The following is a 21,396-nucleotide window of genomic DNA, read 5'->3' as shown; positions in this document are numbered from 1 at the left end:
GAGTTTCATTTTTGATTTGATTTGTACTAAAAGTCTGTGAAACACAAAGAAAACAATGTAAATGTTGGCATAAAAGTATTTTAATGAATGAATGTATGCATTCGACCAGTGAGTCAGAAGTCAACACTTTAGCAGTGAGTGACCCTGTAGAACTTTGTTTAGGATTACAGTACTTCTCTCTTTAGTTATATTAGTACACTTTTAATAGTGGAGTGTGACACCATACTGGAGGAGAAGTCTGTTTTCAAGGTGTTTGCTCTTTGCTTACATTGTGGAAATAAAATCATCAAAGAGCTCAGAGTCAGGGCATCACGAAGCACAGCATCTGAAACTGACAAAAATAATGTTACAGGATTAAATATCATCTAACTCTAAGCTTTACAACATTCCTCATGAAACATCTCCAAGCTGTGAAGCTAAACAGTCACTGTAGATCAGGGGCATCAAACTTAACACCCAATAGAAAATGAATGCTTAAAACAGGCAGCAGCAGGAGCCAGCATTGTGACAGAACTGTAATAAATGAAATTGATGTACATAATAATCCAAATGAAACTCTAAAGAGGAGACAACAAGTTTAGAGATTCCTAAAGAAGAACCATTGTTGACTGTGGATGTTTGGATGAAAGTGATGCTCAGTGACGAATGTGCACGAGTCAAGCAGATGATGCTGAAATGTTCATTTATTGCTGTTCCAATGACACAAAGATGACTGATGATAATAAGCACATTTCTCCAAAATGGACTATATGATGAATAAACCCATTGTAAGGAAAGGCATGAAATATGAGACCATGTGGTGTTAATTTAAAAACTTACACGATTATTGAAATAGAAATGGATATAGTTGGAGACGATCTAAGACAGTTTGTTTGAGCAGCGGGCAGCAGAGCTACTAAATGTCATATCACCCTCTTTATTTTCACATCAAGGCACCACAAGATGAGCGGCTCTACTGCAGATACCTGCCAGGTTCATATTAATTAAACATGTCAGGTATAAATTTAGGGCCCAAACTTTCTCAGTGATTTATCTGAAGTAAGTTTTAAAAAAAAATTAAATATCTTACTGGAAGTCTGTGCAGTGAGCTACGAATCAGAGTGATATGCTCTTTAATAAAAATATAGTTGCAGTAGTCAACCAAAAAATAAATCAGTTAATCAGCTGTTCTTTTTTAAAAAAAGAAGCTGATTCGGTTACAGCCTTAAATATAGATGTCATCTGCATTGTGGAACTTCACATGGTAAATAATCCCGACCTTCTAAGTTTTATTTAACAATCTGAGAATGGTTCCCGTAAGACTCCAATAATGCCAGTGTCTGTATTCAGGCAAATACAATTTAACCCTTTTAATAAGATCACTGTCTTCACAGTGATGAAAGCCTGATTGCAAAACACCATAGTTGCAATTAATATTCAAATAGTAACTATTTTGATTTTAAAAGTTCTTTCGCAATAATCGTACCAATTATGGAAAATTTCAAATCCATAATAATCATAATAATTATATTATATTATATTATATTATATTATATTATATTATATTATATTATATTATATTATATTATATTTAAAAAATGGTAAATGGCCTCTGTATTTGTATAGCGCTTTACTAGACCCCAAAGCGCTTTACACAACCAGTCATTCACACATTCACACACTGGTGATGGCAAGCTACATTGTAGCCACAGCCACCCTGGGGCGCACTGACAGAGGCGCCCCAGGACAACTAAAATATATTATATTATATTATATTATATTATATTATATTATATTATATTATATTATATTATATTATATTATATTATATTATATTATATTATATTATTCAAGAGGGATTTGACAACGGGAAGTTTTAGCGATGCAAACACAGCACATTCTGTGTGCTGATACTGATTTTAATTAAATTAATACTTGGGCAAGTTTTCAAGATACAGAAGACCAAAAACAACAAAAAAAATAAGAATAATGAAAATCAAACAGATTGAATAACCGACCCAAGTGAACCAATCATTCTGACGTCTGTTGTGAGAGGAATGGTTCTCCTGCATCACAGTTAACAGCAATAGTCCAAGACAGGCAACGTAACCCCATGTGTTTCTTTCCTCTGAAAACTGGGAATCATCTCTGAGAGACATCAGTAAGTTAATAGGGTCCAAGAAAAACCTCCTCAATGCTCTCAAGAGGTTAGTAGTGACCCGATATGTATGTAGTGGATCATAATCTGTCCCTCGATGTTCAGATGTCTCATAATGCTGTGTGATATAGACTCGGTCTATTCTCTGTGAAGTTTGCCGTCCCACATTCTCCTCCCAGACTCTGATTATGATCCGAGCCCTGTTGCCGTACTCGTGCTCTGATTGAGGGTGAGTGACATAATGTGGAAGTCGCAACGATCCTTGTTGATGGATATTCCCAAGACTGTAGTATTGATATCCCCACGGCAGTGGGTCTAACAGCTGTTCATCGTTGTGATAATGATGTGAGCCATAATCAAAATTATTTGGGTCAAAGGTCAGACTTATGTCACCGTTTATGTCAATGTCAATTTCACTGGCAAACCAGCGGAGCAACCAAATGCCCTGCTTAGGCACAGACTGGCCAAAGCCTACTGACCTCAGATCAGTGATTGAGTTGAGCTTTCGTCTTACAGCTGACACAGAGCTGAAGGTCAGGAGGAGAGCCACACAGCAGCTCATCATTCTTCCAAACAACTTCATCCTGTAGAGATTTAAGAAGTCACTGTTTTTATTGTTCATGCATACTTTATATTATTAATCACATTGTGATTAATAGGATAATCATGATTAAAACAGCTTTAAATGTATTCCTAGTTTATAATTTGATAGTCATTCAGCCACACAAACACTGAAACAGGTTTTACTTGTTTGTCTCCTCTCTGGTTAATACCATCAATTATGAGTTGGAATTTAAAATTTAGCTTTCTTCAGTTGAAATCAAAAGTTACTTTTTTAATATTAGAGTTTACTTTTAATTAAGAGATTGTTAAGAGAGGCTTGTTAGTGAGAAATGTTGTTTTCTCAAACAGCTTTAACTTTGTGACATAAAGAGAGAAAATCACACTAATAACTTGTATCTGTAACTTGTTGGCTGAAGCCTCCTGTCAGCTTCAGATAAATAACAGGGAAGGATCGCTCAACACTCAGTTTACAGAGGATTAATTAAACAAAGCAAACTAAATAATTCTTTAACAAAGAAGTGAAGCATATTTAATAGCCATTGAGAAACATCCTTTTATTTTCATTTTTATTCATTACACTTCTTTTAAACCAGAATTTTATTTATGTTGTCAGGTGTGGCTCAGAAACGAGTCCAGTATCTAAAGCAGTGCGTGCGACACGACAACAAACAGTTTTCATGATACTCACCTCTCCCTGTGTCAGAAAGTTAAACTGATTACGTTTGTCAAAACTGTAATATTGCAGACTTATAGATCATTTTTCATGTGAATGAGTATGTTTGTAATTTAAGAGAAGGCGGACTAAGTGCAGTGTAATCCACTCCATGTTAAACCCACTTCATTGTATCTTTAAATATAAAATAAATGCTGCATTAGAGATGAGGGTAATCAGTCATGTGAGTGAAAGTAAGCAAAAATGAATCCAAAAGGAAATGAGAGAACTTACCTGTGTAAGTCTGCTGCTGTTGTTTGTGTGAGGACAGTCGTAGCTCCTTTTATGTTTTGCTTTTCTTGTAAATGAAACCAGAGAAACAAGCTCTGCTAGTCATGAAGAGGAAGTTTGATATTCCAAATATTTGGATGAGGCTATTAAAGAGCAACACCATCATGGAACACCATCATGGATTTAAGGGTTTCTAGCTTAGCAGTCACGTAAAAGACCATTTTATGTCCAAAGTTTCAATATGGACATGTCGACTGTAGGGTGAGAGGTGTATTAGAATAATTCAGCCTTCTAGAGATCGTGTCAGCAGGGCTGATTAAACTTTATTTGCCTCCAGCAGCAGGCTCACTGAGTCTATTTGTTTCAAGAAATGTGTGAGACAAAAGGAAAGCAATGAATGTGTGTGTTGAACCAACGAGTCAGAAGTCAACACTTTAACAGAAGTTAACACTTTAAAACTTTTTTAAGGACTTACAGTGCTTCTCTTCTATGTTATATTAATCCACCTTTAACACTGTGTAGCCGGTCTGGCCTGAAACTCCGATCGCCGTGTTCTCTGCGTTGTGCTGTGCGAATGACCAGAGGAGTCAACTCTTACTTTGGCAGCTGGGGCGGATTTACTCTCCCATAACTCTCCTCAGCGGTGCGTCTAGGCGACTGTTCAAAATAAAAATAAATCCGTACTGCAACTGCGGTCTCCAACCTTTTTCGCGCCACGGACCGGTTTGTGCCCAACAATATTTTCACGGACCGGCGTTTAAGGTTAAAGCGGATAAATACAACAAAATAAAACTAGCACCGGTACCGAAAAAAAGAAGATTTATTCATAACATACGTAAAAAGACCCAGGAAAACCGAGTTAACGATAAAAACGATAACAAAATAACACTGAAAACCGATTAAAAACCCTGAAAACCATACATTTCACACCTGAGCCTCAACTCTCGCGGCCTGGTACCAAACGACTCACGGACCGGTACAGGTCCAAGGCCCGGGGGTTGGGGACCGCTGCTCTAAGGGACCTCCCAGTTCAGATCAATCGCATCACCTGCAGAGGACTGGAACTGCAACTGGAAGCACACCCTCGCATTATCTGAGAGTGCAAAAACCCCAGAGTTACTCTGATCTACACGTCTGACTCACACGGAGCTTTATACGAGTGCAAATCCGGAGTTTACATCGAAGCTCAAGCTTCAGACGTGCACAGCATGCAGAAAGAAAACCATGCAACTCTACGAGAAAAGAGATGTGGTGCATGGAAATGAAAACCAGTGAACAAGTATCCTCAGGGAGCTTTTCTTCCAGTAGGATTTTTTGAAAGAAAAAAAAAGAAAAGAAAAGAGGGCTATGACATTAATGCCAAGGGTTTCGAACTTATAATCATGTTTTGTTTTGACAGTGAACTGATGTCACTCATATTGCAAAGACACTCATGCAACTTTGGTCAGCCACCAAAATGTTCATATAGAGAGATTATTGGGAGCAGCAGAAATTGTGGCCATGTGATGACACATTCACATTTGTCCACCTAACACCCCACCTGAGTGTTTTGCAAGTAGAGAAATAAGTTCCTAAATGAAATTCATCTACCACAGTGAGCAATCTAGTTTCCTCCAGTGCTTGAATCAGGCATGACAGACAGCATGGTCTCAGAGACCAGCTCAGTTACTGCAGATTAAACTGAATCATGTCTTATTTCACCCATTTTGTACTATTAGACGTTGGCACTGCATGAAGCAGTTCGATCATTCTACAGATCAATGTTTTATGTATTGCCTTGACTTTGATGCTGGCCCTCAAAGGGTTGATTATGTCTGCTGACGAGTCATTTTATTGATGGACAAACAGCACATTTCAGATTCAGCTTGAATATTTCAAATCGGATCTAAATTTTTTAAAAATGTTCCTTGATCCCCCCCCCCCCCAAGCAGTATATAATACATAAGTATTGTTTCCAATCACTAAAAATCTCATGTTTGTGCTGCCATTTTGCTCTGTCCTTCACTACATCCCAGAACTTGTGTTGTCTTCCTCCTGCCTGACAGCTCCATATTTAATATAATCCTGCCGTCCACCTGTGCATTGTTGGTCTTATTGATGAGCTGCAAGTCAGACTCAAAACTGGATCTCCTTCCATATACAACCCTCATTCGAGACAGACCAGCACCATCTCGCAACCTCATGTTAGAAGACAAGTCCAGTATCAAAATGCAAGTGCACTTGTCAGTTCTTCCCACAGCTATAGGAGTGAGAACCAGCAACATGTTAAGTTCTTAGGGTCAGACTCTGTAGCAGTTGCATTAGACAGCATGGTCTCCTCCACTTCAAACTCTGAGGTGGTGTTGACATGGGGAGCTGCAGTGGTGCTGTTGTCCAGAGGGGATTCTTCAAGGTTCACTTTAAACTCTGGAGCATCTTCTTCCCCACCTGTAATTGGGGGAGGAAAGAGAACCCCACATTATCACTGTTCAAATTTTAAAAGACTTGACAAGACCTTAGTTTACCTTTTCCAGCCATTTCACTTTTGCCATCAGTCTCATCAAGGTCTGGTGCAGACAAGTCAGGAAGCAGTCCTTTCTCCAAATCTATCATTTTAAGAAGTTTCACTTATAACAAAACCAGACTAAAAATTAGTAATTACTGTTGCCCTTCTGGTTACCAAGTTTGTGTATTCCACTTCTCCACTGGCTGCCATACACAAGTCCGCCGATTTTATTGAGACCCACAGGCAGTTTCTCCACAGGTAGAGGCCTGCTCTTCTGTGAGTGCAAGACCTTCACTGGTCCTAGTTTAGCTTCATGTTCCCACACTTCCCAAAAGAAAATAGGACACGCCATCAGACTTTCGAGCACAAAACTGGGTTAATGCTGACATCTAGTGGTGACCAGCATGCACAAAACTAAACAGCAGCTACAATGGACAGACTGGAAACTCTACCCTGATTAGTCCTCAGTCCACTTTTCCTCAGCGGTTCAGGTTCCACTGGTTTCCCAAACCCACGGGGACCAAATCTTCCTTGGCTGATGGGCTTACCGCGGGGCTGGACGACTTCATTCTGGCTTTGACACTGCCCACAGAGGTAGTCGTTCCCATCAGCTGACCGCCATCTGAAGAGAATCATTGGCACGTTTTAGTCAGTCCCACATGCATTGACTTTCAATCATCTGTTGGACACACTTTCAGACACACCTTTCATTTATGAAGGTGCATGCTTTATTTGTGGATTCTGCATCATTCACTGGGACAGCAGTCAGATGGCATGTGATGTAGACCTAACAAGAGAATTTGTCAGGAAGACAAAGAAAGCACATCTGCAAGAGTATGACTTACAGCCACAATACATTCTCACCTCCCCTTTGTTGGCATTGTGGAACCTAAAGGCATCGATCACCAAGTGGAGCTTTTCGTCTTGTGCTCTGGGTAGGAAGAAGGCCCTCGACCCTGGAAACCTTGAGTCAACCAAGCACCTAAACAAGATTTTAGGGTAATGTGAGAGTCAGATAAACTACACTTAACTTGCATTGACTGTAGAAACTTTAATAAACCTCAAGTCTGCATAACTCAAACCATTCTAGCCAGCCTTTACACCATCTTCATCATCAACAGTTACACATCTACTTACCAGAGTGTCTTCTAATAAAGAAGGTTAGAAATGAAGCTTTGAAACTTTGAATACTTAGTATTTAGAGAATTCAGTCAGCTCTTATTATGACACCAAAAGGGGGCAGATCTAGAGAAATTTTCTTAGGGTGGCAAATGGAGAAATCAAGTAGGGTGGCAAAATCAAAGCCTTTTTTCTTTTTTTTTACACATATGCAGGTGTTACATTCTGTAATATGCGAGGTTTCAGACGTCACCAGTGATCCCACTCTCCCTGCTTTATACAGAGAGCGCAGTCTGCCTTTTCGACTCGCTGTGAATGCCTACTAGTTAAACTGTGTGTGCAAAGCCGAGGTTAGCTGAGTAGGGTTTGTTGTATTGAGTTATTCTTCCTCCCTTCCTCAAGCCTCATTTACTTATCTAAAATGCCCTTTGTGTGTGTATGTGACGTTGCCCAGTGGCTTGCTGTGCGCAGCCCTCATGGTTTTCAGTTATACAATTGGTAATAAAATCCCTGTTTCTGTTAGATTCCTGTGTAAGAGCTGTTACTCTCCCCCTGGCCCCTAGCAGAGCGGGTCGTAACAGTCTAAATGTGCAGAAAGCATTTGTAGAACTTGAACCTAAATGAAAGTAAGAATGAGCCAGCAAATGAGTCCAGGGTCAGAGATGTAGTAGAGTCTCCAATGTCGAAGCTTACGAATAAATTTTAAATAGAGTGTACGTGTTTTTAATAGCAGTGTTTTCTGGTACGATTTGTTTGGTAATTCAGGTTTTATTTAATCCATTTAATGTTATTCTATAGTTACCATCATACTATAAAACTTTTGAGATCATTCATATGTCGAAAGATGTGATTGTGTTACAACTCAGCCCTTTTTTTATTGTCATCATTTATCAAACTAAGATATTTTATGGCAGAACTTCAAACACTCCACATGCACCCGATACTGATTGTCTTCCAGCTATCATTTTGATTAAATATTAGTCATACACTGCACAAAAACCCTTTGATGCACTTACTGTAATGCCCACAATGAATCTATGCTTCTTCAATCATCACATCTCTGTGTTTTGAAAGTCCTTCGACAGCTGCAAGGAACAATGTCAGTATTTCTGCCTTCTAGAAATTGTGTCACCAGGGTTGAATAAACTGGATTTGCCTGCACAAGCTGGTCCCCTGAGTCCATTTGTTTGTTCTATGAAATCTGTGAGACACAAAGAAAACAATGCAAATGTTGGCATAGACGTATTTAAATGAATGTCTACATTAGACCAATGAGTCAAAGTCAATACTTTAGCAGTGAGAGACGCCATAGAGCTTTATTAAGGACTAAAATAGTTCTTTCTTTTATTATATGAATCCACCTTTAATTGTGCAGCATCACACAATTGTGAGGACGAGTTCGTTTTCCAGGTATTTGCTGTTTGCTTACTTGCTGTTGAAAGTCATCAAAGAGCTCAGAGTCAGGGTGTCACTAAGCACAGCATCTGAAATAATGTTACAGGATTAAACCTCGTTTAACCATAAGCTTTACAACAGTCCTCATGAAACATCTTCAAGGTGTGAAACTTCACTGTAGGTCACTGTAGGTCAGCTTTTCTGTTATTTAATTATCTGCTATAGAAATTCGTCTTTTTCCCCAAGAAATTTGATTCTGTTTTTTTGTTTTTAAGCACTGACAAAATGTTAGTTAGTTTCTTTGTATGTTGTTTCAATAATACTGTATCATGAGTGACATTGAGATGTCGTATTGTGGGGTGTCTGTTGATTCCCACATCTACTTACCAGACTAGCTTCTTGTTAAGAAGGTTACAAAGGAAGCTTTGAAGCAGTTTTACTTAGTATTTAAAGAATTCAGTCAGCTCTTATTATTACTGCTAAACACTCATTTCCTGATTATTTCCCCTCATTTACAATAAAAACATAACTTTGAGTATATGTAATTGCAGGGCTTTTTAATTGGGCTGATTCTCTATAGTGTAGTTTCAGCTTCCAGTTATTTATGCAGCCAAGTTATATATGTGTAAAAAACAACACTGGATCCCTTTGAAACAGGTAACGAGCTGCAACTTAAGTGAATCTGTCTATTTTCTGGGCCTGATGTTGGGTCAGGTGTGAGTGTGCCAGCACAGCAACCAATGAAGTCTCTTCTCTGTCCTGAATCAGGAACAGTCACCCCACATGTTTCTTATCTGTCATAGTTGTCATGGTAATGGGTCTCATGATCCAGTGTTTGTGTTTTTGGTTTAATATTCTTTGATTACTGTTGTTCTTGGTTTTGGTTATTCTTATTTTTCAAGCTCTCAGCAATCTTAGTTCTCCCTCCCTCTATTTTCATCTTTGTGTTTAGTTTCTGTTCCCGTGTCCCACGTGTCATGTCTAGTCACCCCTGTCTCTATTTTCGCTCTGTTTTCCCAGTCAGTGAAAACAGAGCGAGCGATGGATAATAGTAACAAACTCATCAGTGAAACAGACTCTCAATCAACACGTGTCATTTATCCATCAGAGTAATTGTGCATTCTCCTCAAACGAGCCACACTGATTCACAAACTGTTATTGAACTTGTAAACTTTTTACTCTAAGTAAACATCACACTTTCTTGTTATTTCTTGTTGTTTCTTGGCAGTTTTAATAGGAAAATGCGGCACAGGCATCTGAGTGTTTCAGGTTTTCAGTCCAAACAAGCAAACACCACTTCACTGTAATATTCTGACGACTTCTTCAGCTCCTGGTGATGATGTGTTGATCACTGACAGTTTGTACTACTTATTACTACGTATACCTACTATACCCCTGCAGTTTTAGGTATAAGTGGTTGTAATTTGTTTCTCTTTTATCCCACACAAAATTCACCATGTGATGAATAAACACATTTTAGGAAATATCATGAAATACGAGATGCTGTGATTTTAAGACAACATGACGCGCTCTACTGCAAGAAAAGAATTGCAGTAGTCAACCAATACATAAATCCATGAATCAGCTTTGTCAATAGAGACAAAATGTAAACAATCCCCACCACCTATGTCTAAGAATGATTCCTGTAAGATGATAATGCCATATTATGATCAACAGTATTGAATACTGTTTTAAGAACTAACAATACCAGTACACCAAATATAATTTCACACCTTTCATGAGAGCAGCTTCTGTGCTGTGACATTGATGAAAGCCTGATTGGAAGATTTCATGGTAGCTATTAATATTCAAGTACTCACTAATTTGGTTAATATCTGCTTTTTCAACAATCTGAAGAATAAATAGACCAATAATAAAGTCAATAATTATTGTGCTGTGTTATAATGTTAAAATACGTCAATTTCTCTCTTTTTCACAAGGAGCTTCATAACCAAAGTTTTCAGTGATTCAGGGAAAATACCAGGAAAAAGACTGCAGGGGCTAAGTGACTAAGGGAAGAAAAAACCCTGGCAGGACATGAAGAAGAAGATGAACAATGTAACACAGTTTACTAAGCGTTTTGCAGTAAGTGGCAATACATCAAAACAGAAAAGCTCAATTTAATCTGTGTTGATGTAACCGGTGTGTTCCTGCGTTGTGTCTAACAAAGAAAGGTAAAAGAAAGAAAGACCTCCAAGTAAATAACCTGACCGCTCCAGCTCCTACTACCAAATACAAACAGTGGGGAAGAGGGTTAGCTCAACCCATCACATCTTCCAAGTGTTACGATTCTTTGATGTGGGGTTGAGAACAAAACCACCAATACACCAGCCAAGTAGAGTCAAAAAACTGATGTATTAAACACACGTGTGGGAGAAGTACACAACGTCACCGTCTGCATAGCTCTCAACTAAAAAACACATCAGACTGTTTTTGTATATCAGGTTCAGCCTCTTAATGCGTAAGCAAAAAACATATCATATCATATCATACGTCTATTACAGTTAGTGACCTTTAGACACTTCCTATATCTGTATGTATTAAAGAACTATTTTCAGTCGTCTTAGACTGCAGATATTTCCTGTCGTTCTATTCTTTTCGTACCCGACCGGAGCACATCGTGTACTTAACTGTAGCTAAGCCGGCACGTCTACAAGTTACAAGCAAAATGCTTTTTTAAGGCTCTGCGCGTTCAATAGCTTCTAGATTAACATGTTACTAATAAAAGCCCTCTTATCTAATAATGTATTTTCCACACAAGCTAGCCAGAATTATATATTCATGCTAGTGTTAACGGCGCCCAAAACACATTTGTGGCACACACATACTACACATTTATTGCATCTAACAAAAACAGGCACAGTGATGACAATAATTGAACTAAAATCACAATCAGAAACATCAGGGTGGATAAATATACATTATATGTGTGTTGTACAGTGTCTGGAAATAAATGACACCAAGCTTTCTCACAGGCGAATTGTAGAAAACGGGAGAGGCCAAAGGGGTACACTGTATTTATAGGGTTGCACCAAAGAAGAAGAACAATGAGGAGGGGCTCTAACTGATAAAGAACATAACTACAGGCTTGAAGGTCCTAAAAGTCAGGTATAAACTGGCAAATAAAATTTGTGGTCTACAACACATTTTGTGTAATTGTAACAATATGTAATTTATGGCCCAGTTACATTGACATTGAGTTTAGTTGATTTAATATTTAGATGACTATGACAGATACACAAGACCAAAAAAGACTGAAGCAAGAAGCACAACAAGACAGATGAAACAATAAACACAGGTTTTGTCCTCCAAATTAGAGTTGTACCTTTCTGAAAAGGCAAAAGCATCGTTTTGACGACTCTGTGAGCTATGGAGCACATCATGCTGACGTGTGAGGACGTGAGAGGAACTTTTTCTACTGGATCACAATAAACAACAACAGTCCAAGACAAGCGAGGTGTCCCCACGTGTTTCTTATCTCTGATAGCTGGGAGTCATCAGCGTTGCTTCTATAGCGGTTTCTGAGAGACATCAGTAAATTGATGTCATCACTGTCCATGGAAAACCTCCTGATCGCTCTTAAGAGGCTAGTAGTGATCCCATATGTATGTTGTGGATCATACGCTGTCCGTTGATGTCCAGCTGCCTCATAATGCTGTGTGATATAGACTTGGTCTATTATACGTGAGGTTCGCCGTCTCACATTCTGCTCCCTGACTCTGATTATGATTCGAGCCCTGTTACCGTCCTCTTGCTCCGATTGGATGACCTGAGGTGGAAGTTGCAACGATCCTTCTCGATGGATATTACCAAGACTGTAGTACTGATATCCCCTCGGCAGTGGCTCTAACAGCTGTTCATCGTTGCGATATTGATGTGAGCCATAATCACGATGGTTTGGGCCAAAGGTTAGACTTATGTCATCATTTGTGTTGATGTCAACTGTGTTGGCAAACCAGTGGAGGAACCGGAGGCAGTCCTCTTGGGCAGATGTGTCAGAGCCTACTGACCTCAGATGAGTGATTGAGTTGAGCTTTCTTACAGCTGACACAGAGCTGAAGGTCAGGAGGAGAGCCACACAGCAGCTCATCATTCTTCCAAACATCTTCATCCTGGAGAGATTTAAGAAGTTGCTGTTTTTATTGTTCATGCATACTTTATATTCTGACACTCATTACGTGATTTATGACCAAGTGAAACGATTATGTGATGACTGCATATTGTGATTAATAGGATAATCACGATTAAGACAACTTTAAATGTATTCCTAGTTTATAATTTGATAGCCATTCAGCCACACAAACACTGAAACAGGTTTTACTTGTTTTTCTCCTCTCTGGTTTATACCATCTATTATGGGTTGGAATTGTATTTTAAAATTTTGCTTTCTTCAACTGAAATCAAAAGTTAGTTTTTTGATTAATTGTTACGAGAGGCTTTTTATTGAGAAAAGTTGTTTTCTCAAACAGCTTTAACTTTGTGACATAAAGAGAGAAAATCACACTAATAACTTGTATCTGTAACGTGATTTGATGGCTGAAGCCTCCTGTCAGCTTCAGATAAACAGGGAAGGATCGCTCAACAATAAGTTGTCAGAGGATTAATTAAACAAAGCAAACCAAGTAATTCTTTAACAAAGAAGTGATGCATATTTTATAGCCATTAGCAAATTGAAACAACTACATATTTGAGTGCTTTTTCATTCATCTTTTTATTTTTTTTCCCACTTATCCATTACACTTCTGTTAACCCATAATTTTATTTATTTATTTTGTCAGGTGGTTTCATGATACTCACTTCTCAATGTGTCAGAAAGTTAAACTAATAACATCAAAACTAGATCATTTTGCACTTGAACGAGTATGCTTCTAATTTAAAAGAAAGTGGACAAAGTACAATCCATGTCATCGTATCTTTAAATATTTTGTCATTGGTAGAATAAATGGAGCATTAGAAAAGAGGGTAAAGTCATGGGAGTGAAAATAAAGAAAATGAGAGAACCTGTGTAAGTCTTCTGCTGCTGTTCGTGTGAGGACAGTCGTAGCTCCCTTTATGCTTTGCTTTTCTTGTAAATAGAACCAGACCAACAAGTTCTGCTAGTTGATAAGATGAAGCTTGATAATCCAGCCATTTTGATGAGAGTATTAAAGAGCAACATCATCATGGATTTAAGTGTTTCTAGTTTAACAGTCACGTAAAAGCGGATTATTGATAATTTTATGAGCAGGTTTAGGTCCAAAATTTAAACATGGACGTGTCTGCAGGGTGAGTGACGCAGTTGTCGCCATAATAAACTTGTTAGTTGTCTCTTAGCTAATTTTTATTTTCACAAATGCAAATACAGTAGCCAAAAGCCTAATTTTAAACACTACTATAATGATACTGTATCTTACATAAAATTGATTCGTGAATTACTTAATAAAAAGGCTATGGAAACTATTACTATTTGTACTAATTACAAATTATTTGAATGTATTTAACTTTTTATATCAAGTTTAAAAACAAAACAAGGAGGTCGAGGCACGATGTGCCGGGAGTGCGGTGTTCCCCCCGCACTCCCGGCACATCGGGAGCGCACTCCCGATGCTCGACCTCAGGTTCGAGCTGGTGGGTAACAGACGTCTCCAAAAACGAACACTTTTACAAATATGCGCAAATATGTCTTGATGAACCGATCAGATATTTGAAGGTTACACAGCTACATTCATGCCTGAAAACATCTTAAACGTTTATCTTATAAGTTTATTAAAAGTACTACTTATTCTCACAATAGTTTTGCGATCTCGCAAAAGTTCATCCACTTCATTGTATCTTTAAATATAGAAAAAAAAAATTCTGCATTAGGGCAAAATCAGGTGAGTAAGTGAAAAAGAATCCACCAGGAAACTTACCTTTGTAAGTCTGCTGTTGTTTGTGTGAGGACAGTCGTAGCTCCCTTTAAGTTTTGCTTTCCTGGTAAATGAAACCAGAGCAATAAGCTCCGCTAGTCGCGAAGATGAAGGTTGACAATCCAGATATTTAGATGAGGCTATTAAAGAGCAACGCCATCATGGATTTAAGGGTTTCTAGTTTAGCAGTCACGTGAAAGAAAATTATTGATCATTTTATGAGCAAGTTTATGCCCAAAGTTTGAATATGGGCGTGTCTGCCCCACTGTAGGGTGAGAGGTTGCAGTAGTGTCTGTAATATAGGAGCTGGTTACAAATGAATTTCAAATAGTGTACACATTTATTCAGTGGCAGTGTTTTCTTGTATGATTTGTTTGGTCATTCAAATTTCCTTATTTAAAGGCGTTCTATAGTTACTGTCATCATATTAACAAAGTTTGAGATCCCTACATAGAAAGATGTGATTGTGTTACAACTAGAGATGGACCGATCGGTCCGATACTGACCTAAATTACTGGATCGGATATAGGAGAGAAATAAAAAATGTAATCCGATCCAAGAAGAAAAGCACCTCACAAAACTTGCGACATGGCATAACTCGGCTCATAACCGTAGCACGTCGGAGCAGTGTGCATCACGTGATAGAGCGGCTGTGGGGTGCAAGACCTGTCGGGGTCTGGTTCAGCATTTGGAGCCTCGCTACCAAACCGGCATTTCATCTCCGAGAAAGTTATCCCACAGAGAAGTTTGTTTATCGCCCACTTCGCGCCAGAAAGAGGAAACCAGCGGCTGAACAACAGCAGCACGTTTAAGCTTGATACGCTGTTGTTAGAATTTATTTAATATTACTTTCTACACCAGGATCCTTTTCTACGTAGCTGACGGCTGGTAACTGTGCAGGGGCGGATCTAGCAAAGTTTAGCCAGGGGGCCCGATAGGGCATTAACAGGGAAAAGGGGCACAAAGACATACTTTTCTTTTATTTAAAATGTCTAGCTTTTAATAAATAATTATCTGAATCTTACACCCAAAGTTTTAATCTGATGTAAAATGTATAGAAGTCCATTACTGTATATAGTGACTATTAAGTCGAATATACCCTAGTAAGCTATAGTACTTTATCCTTTGGGAAGGTACCATCTGTGCAGTCTGCAATTCTGTTGAAGAAAGATGTTGAATCTATTTAATTATTAATAATTTATTTCTGTGCATTTTTTTTCACACTGCATCAAATTAAAGTTGATTACATCGATTAAGCATCATGAGGTGGTTCCCTATTTATTTATTTTTTTTGCTGGGAGTTTGCAGCCCTATTAGTTAGATTGCTTACTCTTTAAAATACCACAATAGGAAGGATGGAGTAGGTTTAAGTTTATTAGATTGATCAGTATTGCTGAACCATGAAATATTTTGGGTGCAGTGTATTTTTTGCATACAGGTATAACAGAATAGCTTTAGTGTTTTTTGGCTTTTAAACTTGAGTTTGAACTTATACAAAATGCAGCAAGATATTTAAAAAAAAAAAACAGTTTTATTGATTAAAAAACACACTATATCGGATTCATATCGGTATCAGCCGATATCCAAATTTATGATATCGGTATCGGACATAAAAAAGTGGTATCATGCCATCTCTAGTTACAACTCAAACTTTTAGTTTCATTATCTCAAACTGTAACTAAAATTGAGTTTTATTTTTGATTTGATTTGAACTAAAAGTCTGTGAAACACAAAGAAAACAATGTAAATGTTGGCATAAAAGTATTTTAATGAATGAATGTGTGCATTCGACCAGTGAGTCAGAAGTCAACACTTTAGCAGTGAGTGACCCTGTAGAACTTTGTTTAGGATTACAGTACTTCTCTCTTTAGTTATATTAGTACACTTTTAATAGTGGAGTGTGACACCATACTGGAGGAGAAGTCTGTTTTCAAGGTGTTTGCTCTTTGCTTACATTGTGGAAATAAAATCATCAAAGAGCTCAGAGTCAGGGCGTCACGAAGCACAGCATCTAAAACTAACAAAATAATATTACAGGATCAAATGTCATTTAACTCTAAGCTTTACAACATTCCTCATGAAACATCTTCAAGCTGTGAAGCTAAACAGTCACTGTAGATCAGGGGCATCAAACATAACACCCAATAGAAAATGAATGCTTAAAACAGGCAGCAGCAGGAGCCAGCGTTGTGACAGAACAGTAATAAATGAAATTGATGTACATAATAATCCAAATGAAAATCTAAAGAGGAGACAACAAGTTTAGAGACTCCTAAAGAAGAACCATTGTTGACTGTGGATGTTTGGATGAAAGTGATGCTCAGTGATGAATGTGTACGAGTCAAGCAGATGATGCTGAAATATTCATTTATTGCTGTTCCAATGACACAAAGATGACTGATGATAATAAGCACATTTCCCCAAAATGGACTATATGATGAATAAACCCATTGTAAGGAAAGGCATGAAATATGAGACCATGTGGTGTTAATTTAAAAACTTACACGATTATTGAAATAGAAATGGATATAGTTGGAGATGATCTAAGACAGTTTGTTTGAGCAGCGGGCAGCAGAGCTACTAAATGTCATATCACCCTCTTTATTTTCACATCAAGGCACCACAAGATGAGCGGCTCTACTGCAGATACCTGCCAGGTTCATATTAATTAAACATGTCAGGTATAAATTTAGGGCCCAAACTTTCTCAGTGATTTATCTGAAGTAAGTTTTTAAAAAAAAAATATATATTACTGGAAGTCTGTGCAGTGAGCTACGAATCAGAGTGATATGCTCTTTAATAAAAATATAGTTGCAGTAGTCAACCAAAAAATAAATCAGTAAATCAGCTGTTCTTTTAAAAAAAAAGCTGATTCGGTTACAGCCTTAAATATAGATGTCATCTGCATAGTTATGATAAATCACTCTGTATTAAAGGAAGCATCGACAGATTAAGAGATTAGCCCAGTAACTGATCCTTGTGGAACTTCACATGGCAAATAATCCCCATCTTCTAAATTTATTTAACAATCTAAGAATGGTTCCCGTAAGACTCCAATAATGCCAGTGTCTGTATTCAGGCAGATATAATTTAACCCCTTTAATAAGATCACTGTCTTCACAGTGATGAAAGCTTGATTGGAAAACACCATAGTTGCAATTAATATTCAAATAGTAACTATTTTGATTTAAAAAGTTCTTTCGCAATAATCGTACCAATTATGGAAAATTTCAAATCCATAATAATCATAATAATTATATTATATTATATTATATTATATTATATTATATTATATTATATTATATTATATTATATTATATTATTCAAGAGGGATTTGACAACGGGAAGTTTTAGCGATGCAAACACAGCACATTCTGTGTCCTAATACTGATTTTAATTAAATTAATACTTGGGCAAGTTTTCAAGATACAGAAGACCAAAAACAACAAAAAAAAAAAAGAATAATGAAAATCAAACAGATTGAATAACCGACCCAAGTGAACCAATCATTCTGACGTCTGTTGTGAGAGGAATGGTTCTCCTGCATCACAATTAACAGCAATAGTCCAAGACAGGCAACGTAGCCCCATGTGTTTCTTTCCTCTGATAGCTGGGAATCATCAGCACTACTTCCAAAGTTGTCTGTGAGAGGCATCGGTAAGTTATTAGGGTCCAGGAAAAACCTTCTCAATGCTCTTAAGAGGTTAGTAGTGACCCGATATGTATGTTGTGGATCATAATCTGTCCCTCGATGTTCAGATGTCTCATAATGCTGTGTGATATAGACTCGGTCTATTCTCTGTGAAGTTCGCCGTCCATGGTTCGGCTCCCAGACTCTGATTATAATCCGAGCCCTGTTGCCGTCCTCGTGCTCTGATTGGAAGTGAGTGATATGATGTGGAAGTCGCAACGATCCTTGTTGATGGATATTCCCAAGACTGTAGTATTGATATCCCCACGGCAGTGGGTCTAACAGCTGTTCATCGTTGCGATAATGATGTGAGCCATAATCAAAACTATTTGGGTCAAAGGTCAGACTTATGTCACCGTTTATGTCAATGTCAATTTCATTGGCAAACCAGCGGAGCAACCAGAGGCTCTGCTCAGGCACAGACTGGCCAAAGCCTACTGACCTCAGATCAGTGATTGAGTTGAGCTTTCGTCTTACAGCTGACACAGAGCTGAAGGTCAGGAGGAGAGCCACACAGCAGCTCATCATTCTTCCAAACAACTTCATCCTGTAGAGATTTAAGAAGTCACTGTTTTTATTGTTCATGCATACTTTATATTATTAATCATATTGTGATTAATAGGATAATCATGATTAAGACAGCTTTAAATTTATTCCTAGTTTATAATTTGATAGTCATTCAGCCACACAAACACTGAAACAGGTTTTACTTGTTTGTCTCCTCTCTGGTTAATACCATCAATTATGGGTTGGAATTTAAAATTTAGCTTTCTTCAGTTGAAATCAAAAGTTACTTTTTTAATATTAGAGTTTACTTTTAATTAAGAGATTGTTAAGAGAGGCTTGTTAGTGAGAAAAGTTGTTTTCTCAAACAGCTTTAACTTTGTGACATAAAGAGAGAAAATCACACTAATAACTTGTATCTGTAACTTGTTGGCTGAAGCCTCCTGTCAGCTTCAGATAAATAACAGGGAAGGATCGCTCAACACTCAGTTTACAGATGATTAATTAAACAAAGCAAACTAAATAATTCTTTAACAAAGAAGTGAAGCATATTTAATAGCCATTGAGAAACATCCTTTTATTTTCATTTTTATTCATTACACTTCTTTTAAACCAGAATTTTATTTATGTTGTCAGGTGTGGCTCAGAAACGAGTCCAGTATCTAAAGCAGTGCGTGCGACACGACAACAAACAGTTTTCATGATACTCACCTCTCCCTGTGTCAGAAAGTTAAACTGATTACGTTTGTCAAAACTGTAATATTGCAGACTTATAGATCATTTTTCATGTGAATGAGTATGTTTGTAATTTAAGAGAAGGCGGACTAAGTGCAGTGTAATCCACTCCATGTTAAACCCACTTCATTGTATCTTTAAATATAAAATAAATGCTGCATTAGAGATGAGGGTAATCAGTCATGTGAGTGAAAGTAAGCAAAAATGAATCCAAAAGGAAATGAGAGAACTTACCTGTGTAAGTCTGCTGCTGTTGTTTGTGTGAGGACAGTCGTAGCTCCTTTTATGTTTTGCTTTTCTTGTAAATGAAACCAGAGAAACAAGCTCTGCTAGTCATGAAGAGGAAGTTTGATATTCCAAATATTTGGATGAGGCTATTAAAGAGCAACACCATCATGGAACACCATCATGGATTTAAGGGTTTCTAGCTTAGCAGTCAGGTAAAAGACCATTTTATGTCCAAAGTTTCAATATGGACATGTCGACTGTAGGGTGAGAGGTGTATTAGAATAATTCAGCCTTCTAGAGATCGTGTCAGCAGGGCTGATTAAACTTTATTTGCCTCCAGCAGCAGGCTCACTGAGTCTATTTGTTTCAAGAAATGTGTGAGACAAAAGGAAAGCAATGAATGTGTGTGTTGAACCAACGAGTCAGAAGACAACACTTTAACAGAAGTTAACACTTTAAAACTTTTTTAAGGACTTACAGTGCTTCTCTTCTATGTTATATTAATCCACCTTTAACACTGTGTAGCCGGTCTGGCCTGAAACTCCGATCGCCGTGTTCTCTGCGTTGTGCTGTGCGAATGACCAGAGGAGTCAACTCTCACTTTGGCAGCGGGGGCGGATTTATTCTTCACAAAGCAAAATAACACTACAGGATGGATCTTCGGTGAAATATAAATTATTTTTTTAATACACCCGTTACAACTGCACCATGACACCATAAGGGAGGAGAAGTTTGTTTTCCAGGTGTTTGCTCTTTTCAAACTTACTGGGAAAAATCATCAAAGTTCTCAGACCTCAGGGTGTCACAACGTACGGCATCTGAAACTGTCAACATAATGTTACAGGATTAAGCCTCTTCTAACTATAAGCTTTACAACATTCCTCATGAAGCATCTCCAAGCTGTAAAGCTTTACAGTCGCTGTAGATCAGGGGTGTCAAACATAAAGCCCAGCTAGGAATGGGTGTCTGGTGATCTGTACCTCAATTCAAGACATTTTAAAAGCCAGGGGAGGTGCCAACAATGCAGTTCTAGATGTATGCTGTATTTTATGGAGCTACTAAATCAAATTATTATTATTTTTTGTCACTTAAATGGTTTATTTCCTACAAAATAAAAACCCTGAATCAACATCTGTCTCAGGTCAGCCAATAAGAGGCTATGCTGAAGTGCATGCTCTCCTCTTTGAACAAGATAATGAGTTAAATGTTACCTTTTATAGTGGCAGGAAACAGGAACTACAGCAGAGGTCATCCTTATTCTCAGATATATGTAGGTTATAATATAAACATAATGAAAAGAGCCAGACAGGCTGAAGGAGCTGTTATCGCCAATATGCTTTCATATCAAGGACAGACTTAAGTGGGAAAGATTATGAAGCTATTAAAGCTATGTCAATGTTCCCTCTAAGGGACCTCCCAGTTCAGATCAATCGCATCACCTGCAGAGGACTGGAACTGCAACTGGAAGCACACCCTCGCATTATCTGAGAGTGCAAAAACCCCAGAGTTACTCTGATCTACCCGTCTGACTCACACGGAGCTTTATACGAGTGCAAATCCGGAGTTTACATCGAAGCTCAAGCTTCAGACGTGCACAGCATGCAGAAAGAAAACCATGCAACTCTACGAGAAAAGAGATGTGGTGCATGGAAATGAAAACCAGTGAACAAGTATCCTCAGGGAGCTTTTCTTCCAGTAGGGTTTTTT

General features: G+C 38.0%; 4 protein-coding genes across 4 annotated transcripts; all 4 read right to left on the bottom strand.

Moving 5' to 3' along the window:
* Positions 1–1,840: 1,840 nt before the first annotated feature.
* Positions 1,841–3,768, bottom strand: LOC146388707 (uncharacterized). Its single transcript, XM_084924780.1, has 2 exons — positions 3,648–3,768; positions 1,841–2,721 (listed from the first exon to the last, which is right to left on the bottom strand). Exon 2 carries the CDS (start codon positions 2,718–2,720, stop codon positions 1,908–1,910), a length of 813 nt encoding a protein of 270 aa, XP_084780906.1. The 5' UTR covers position 2,721; positions 3,648–3,768; the 3' UTR covers positions 1,841–1,907.
* A 2,115-nt stretch (positions 3,769–5,883) lies between these two features.
* Positions 5,884–7,235, bottom strand: LOC146388706 (uncharacterized). The gene is made up of 7 exons (XM_084924851.1): positions 7,231–7,235; positions 6,994–7,111; positions 6,834–6,916; positions 6,582–6,751; positions 6,304–6,453; positions 6,149–6,229; positions 5,884–6,071 (listed from the first exon to the last, which is right to left on the bottom strand). Exons 1-7 carry the CDS (start codon positions 7,233–7,235, stop codon positions 5,884–5,886), a joined length of 795 nt encoding a protein of 264 aa, XP_084780977.1.
* A 4,707-nt stretch (positions 7,236–11,942) lies between these two features.
* Positions 11,943–14,791, bottom strand: LOC146388705 (uncharacterized). Its single transcript, XM_084926164.1, has 2 exons — positions 14,535–14,791; positions 11,943–12,755 (listed from the first exon to the last, which is right to left on the bottom strand). The coding sequence occupies exon 2, from the start codon at positions 12,752–12,754 to the stop codon at positions 12,059–12,061; it is 696 nt and encodes a 231-aa protein (XP_084782290.1). The 5' UTR covers position 12,755; positions 14,535–14,791; the 3' UTR covers positions 11,943–12,058.
* A 1,452-nt stretch (positions 14,792–16,243) lies between these two features.
* LOC146388704 (uncharacterized) lies at positions 16,244–19,816 on the bottom strand. Its single transcript, XM_084924850.1, has 3 exons — positions 19,696–19,816; positions 18,048–18,769; positions 16,244–16,251 (listed from the first exon to the last, which is right to left on the bottom strand). Exons 2-3 carry the CDS (start codon positions 18,766–18,768, stop codon positions 16,244–16,246), a joined length of 729 nt encoding a protein of 242 aa, XP_084780976.1. The 5' UTR covers position 18,769; positions 19,696–19,816.
* Between the last annotated feature and the right edge of the window lie 1,580 nt (positions 19,817–21,396).

Source organism: Perissodus microlepis, chromosome 4 (assembly GCF_051167445.1).
Source record: "Perissodus microlepis isolate ML-2025 ecotype Zambia chromosome 4, ASM5116744v1, whole genome shotgun sequence".
Classification (NCBI taxonomy): Eukaryota; Metazoa; Chordata; class Actinopteri; order Cichliformes; family Cichlidae; genus Perissodus; species Perissodus microlepis.
This window is presented reverse-complemented; position numbering and strand designations above follow the sequence as displayed.

Excerpts from the sequence above, each read along its gene's own strand:
- LOC146388707 (XM_084924780.1), bottom strand. The coding sequence starts at position 2,720 with ATGAAGTTGTTTGGAAGAATGATGAGCTGCTGTGTGGCTCTCCTCCTG.
- LOC146388706 (XM_084924851.1), bottom strand. Across the intron at positions 6,454-6,581 it reads TGGACTGAGGACTAATCAGG|TGTGGGAACATGAAGCTAAA; the intron begins GTAGAGTTTCCA and ends TCTTTTGGGAAG. Across the intron at positions 6,072-6,148 it reads AAGTGAAATGGCTGGAAAAG|GTGGGGAAGAAGATGCTCCA; the intron begins GTAAACTAAGGT and ends CCCCAATTACAG.
- LOC146388705 (XM_084926164.1), bottom strand. The coding sequence starts at position 12,754 with ATGAAGATGTTTGGAAGAATGATGAGCTGCTGTGTGGCTCTCCTCCTG.
- LOC146388704 (XM_084924850.1), bottom strand. The coding sequence starts at position 18,768 with ATGAAGTTGTTTGGAAGAATGATGAGCTGCTGTGTGGCTCTCCTCCTG.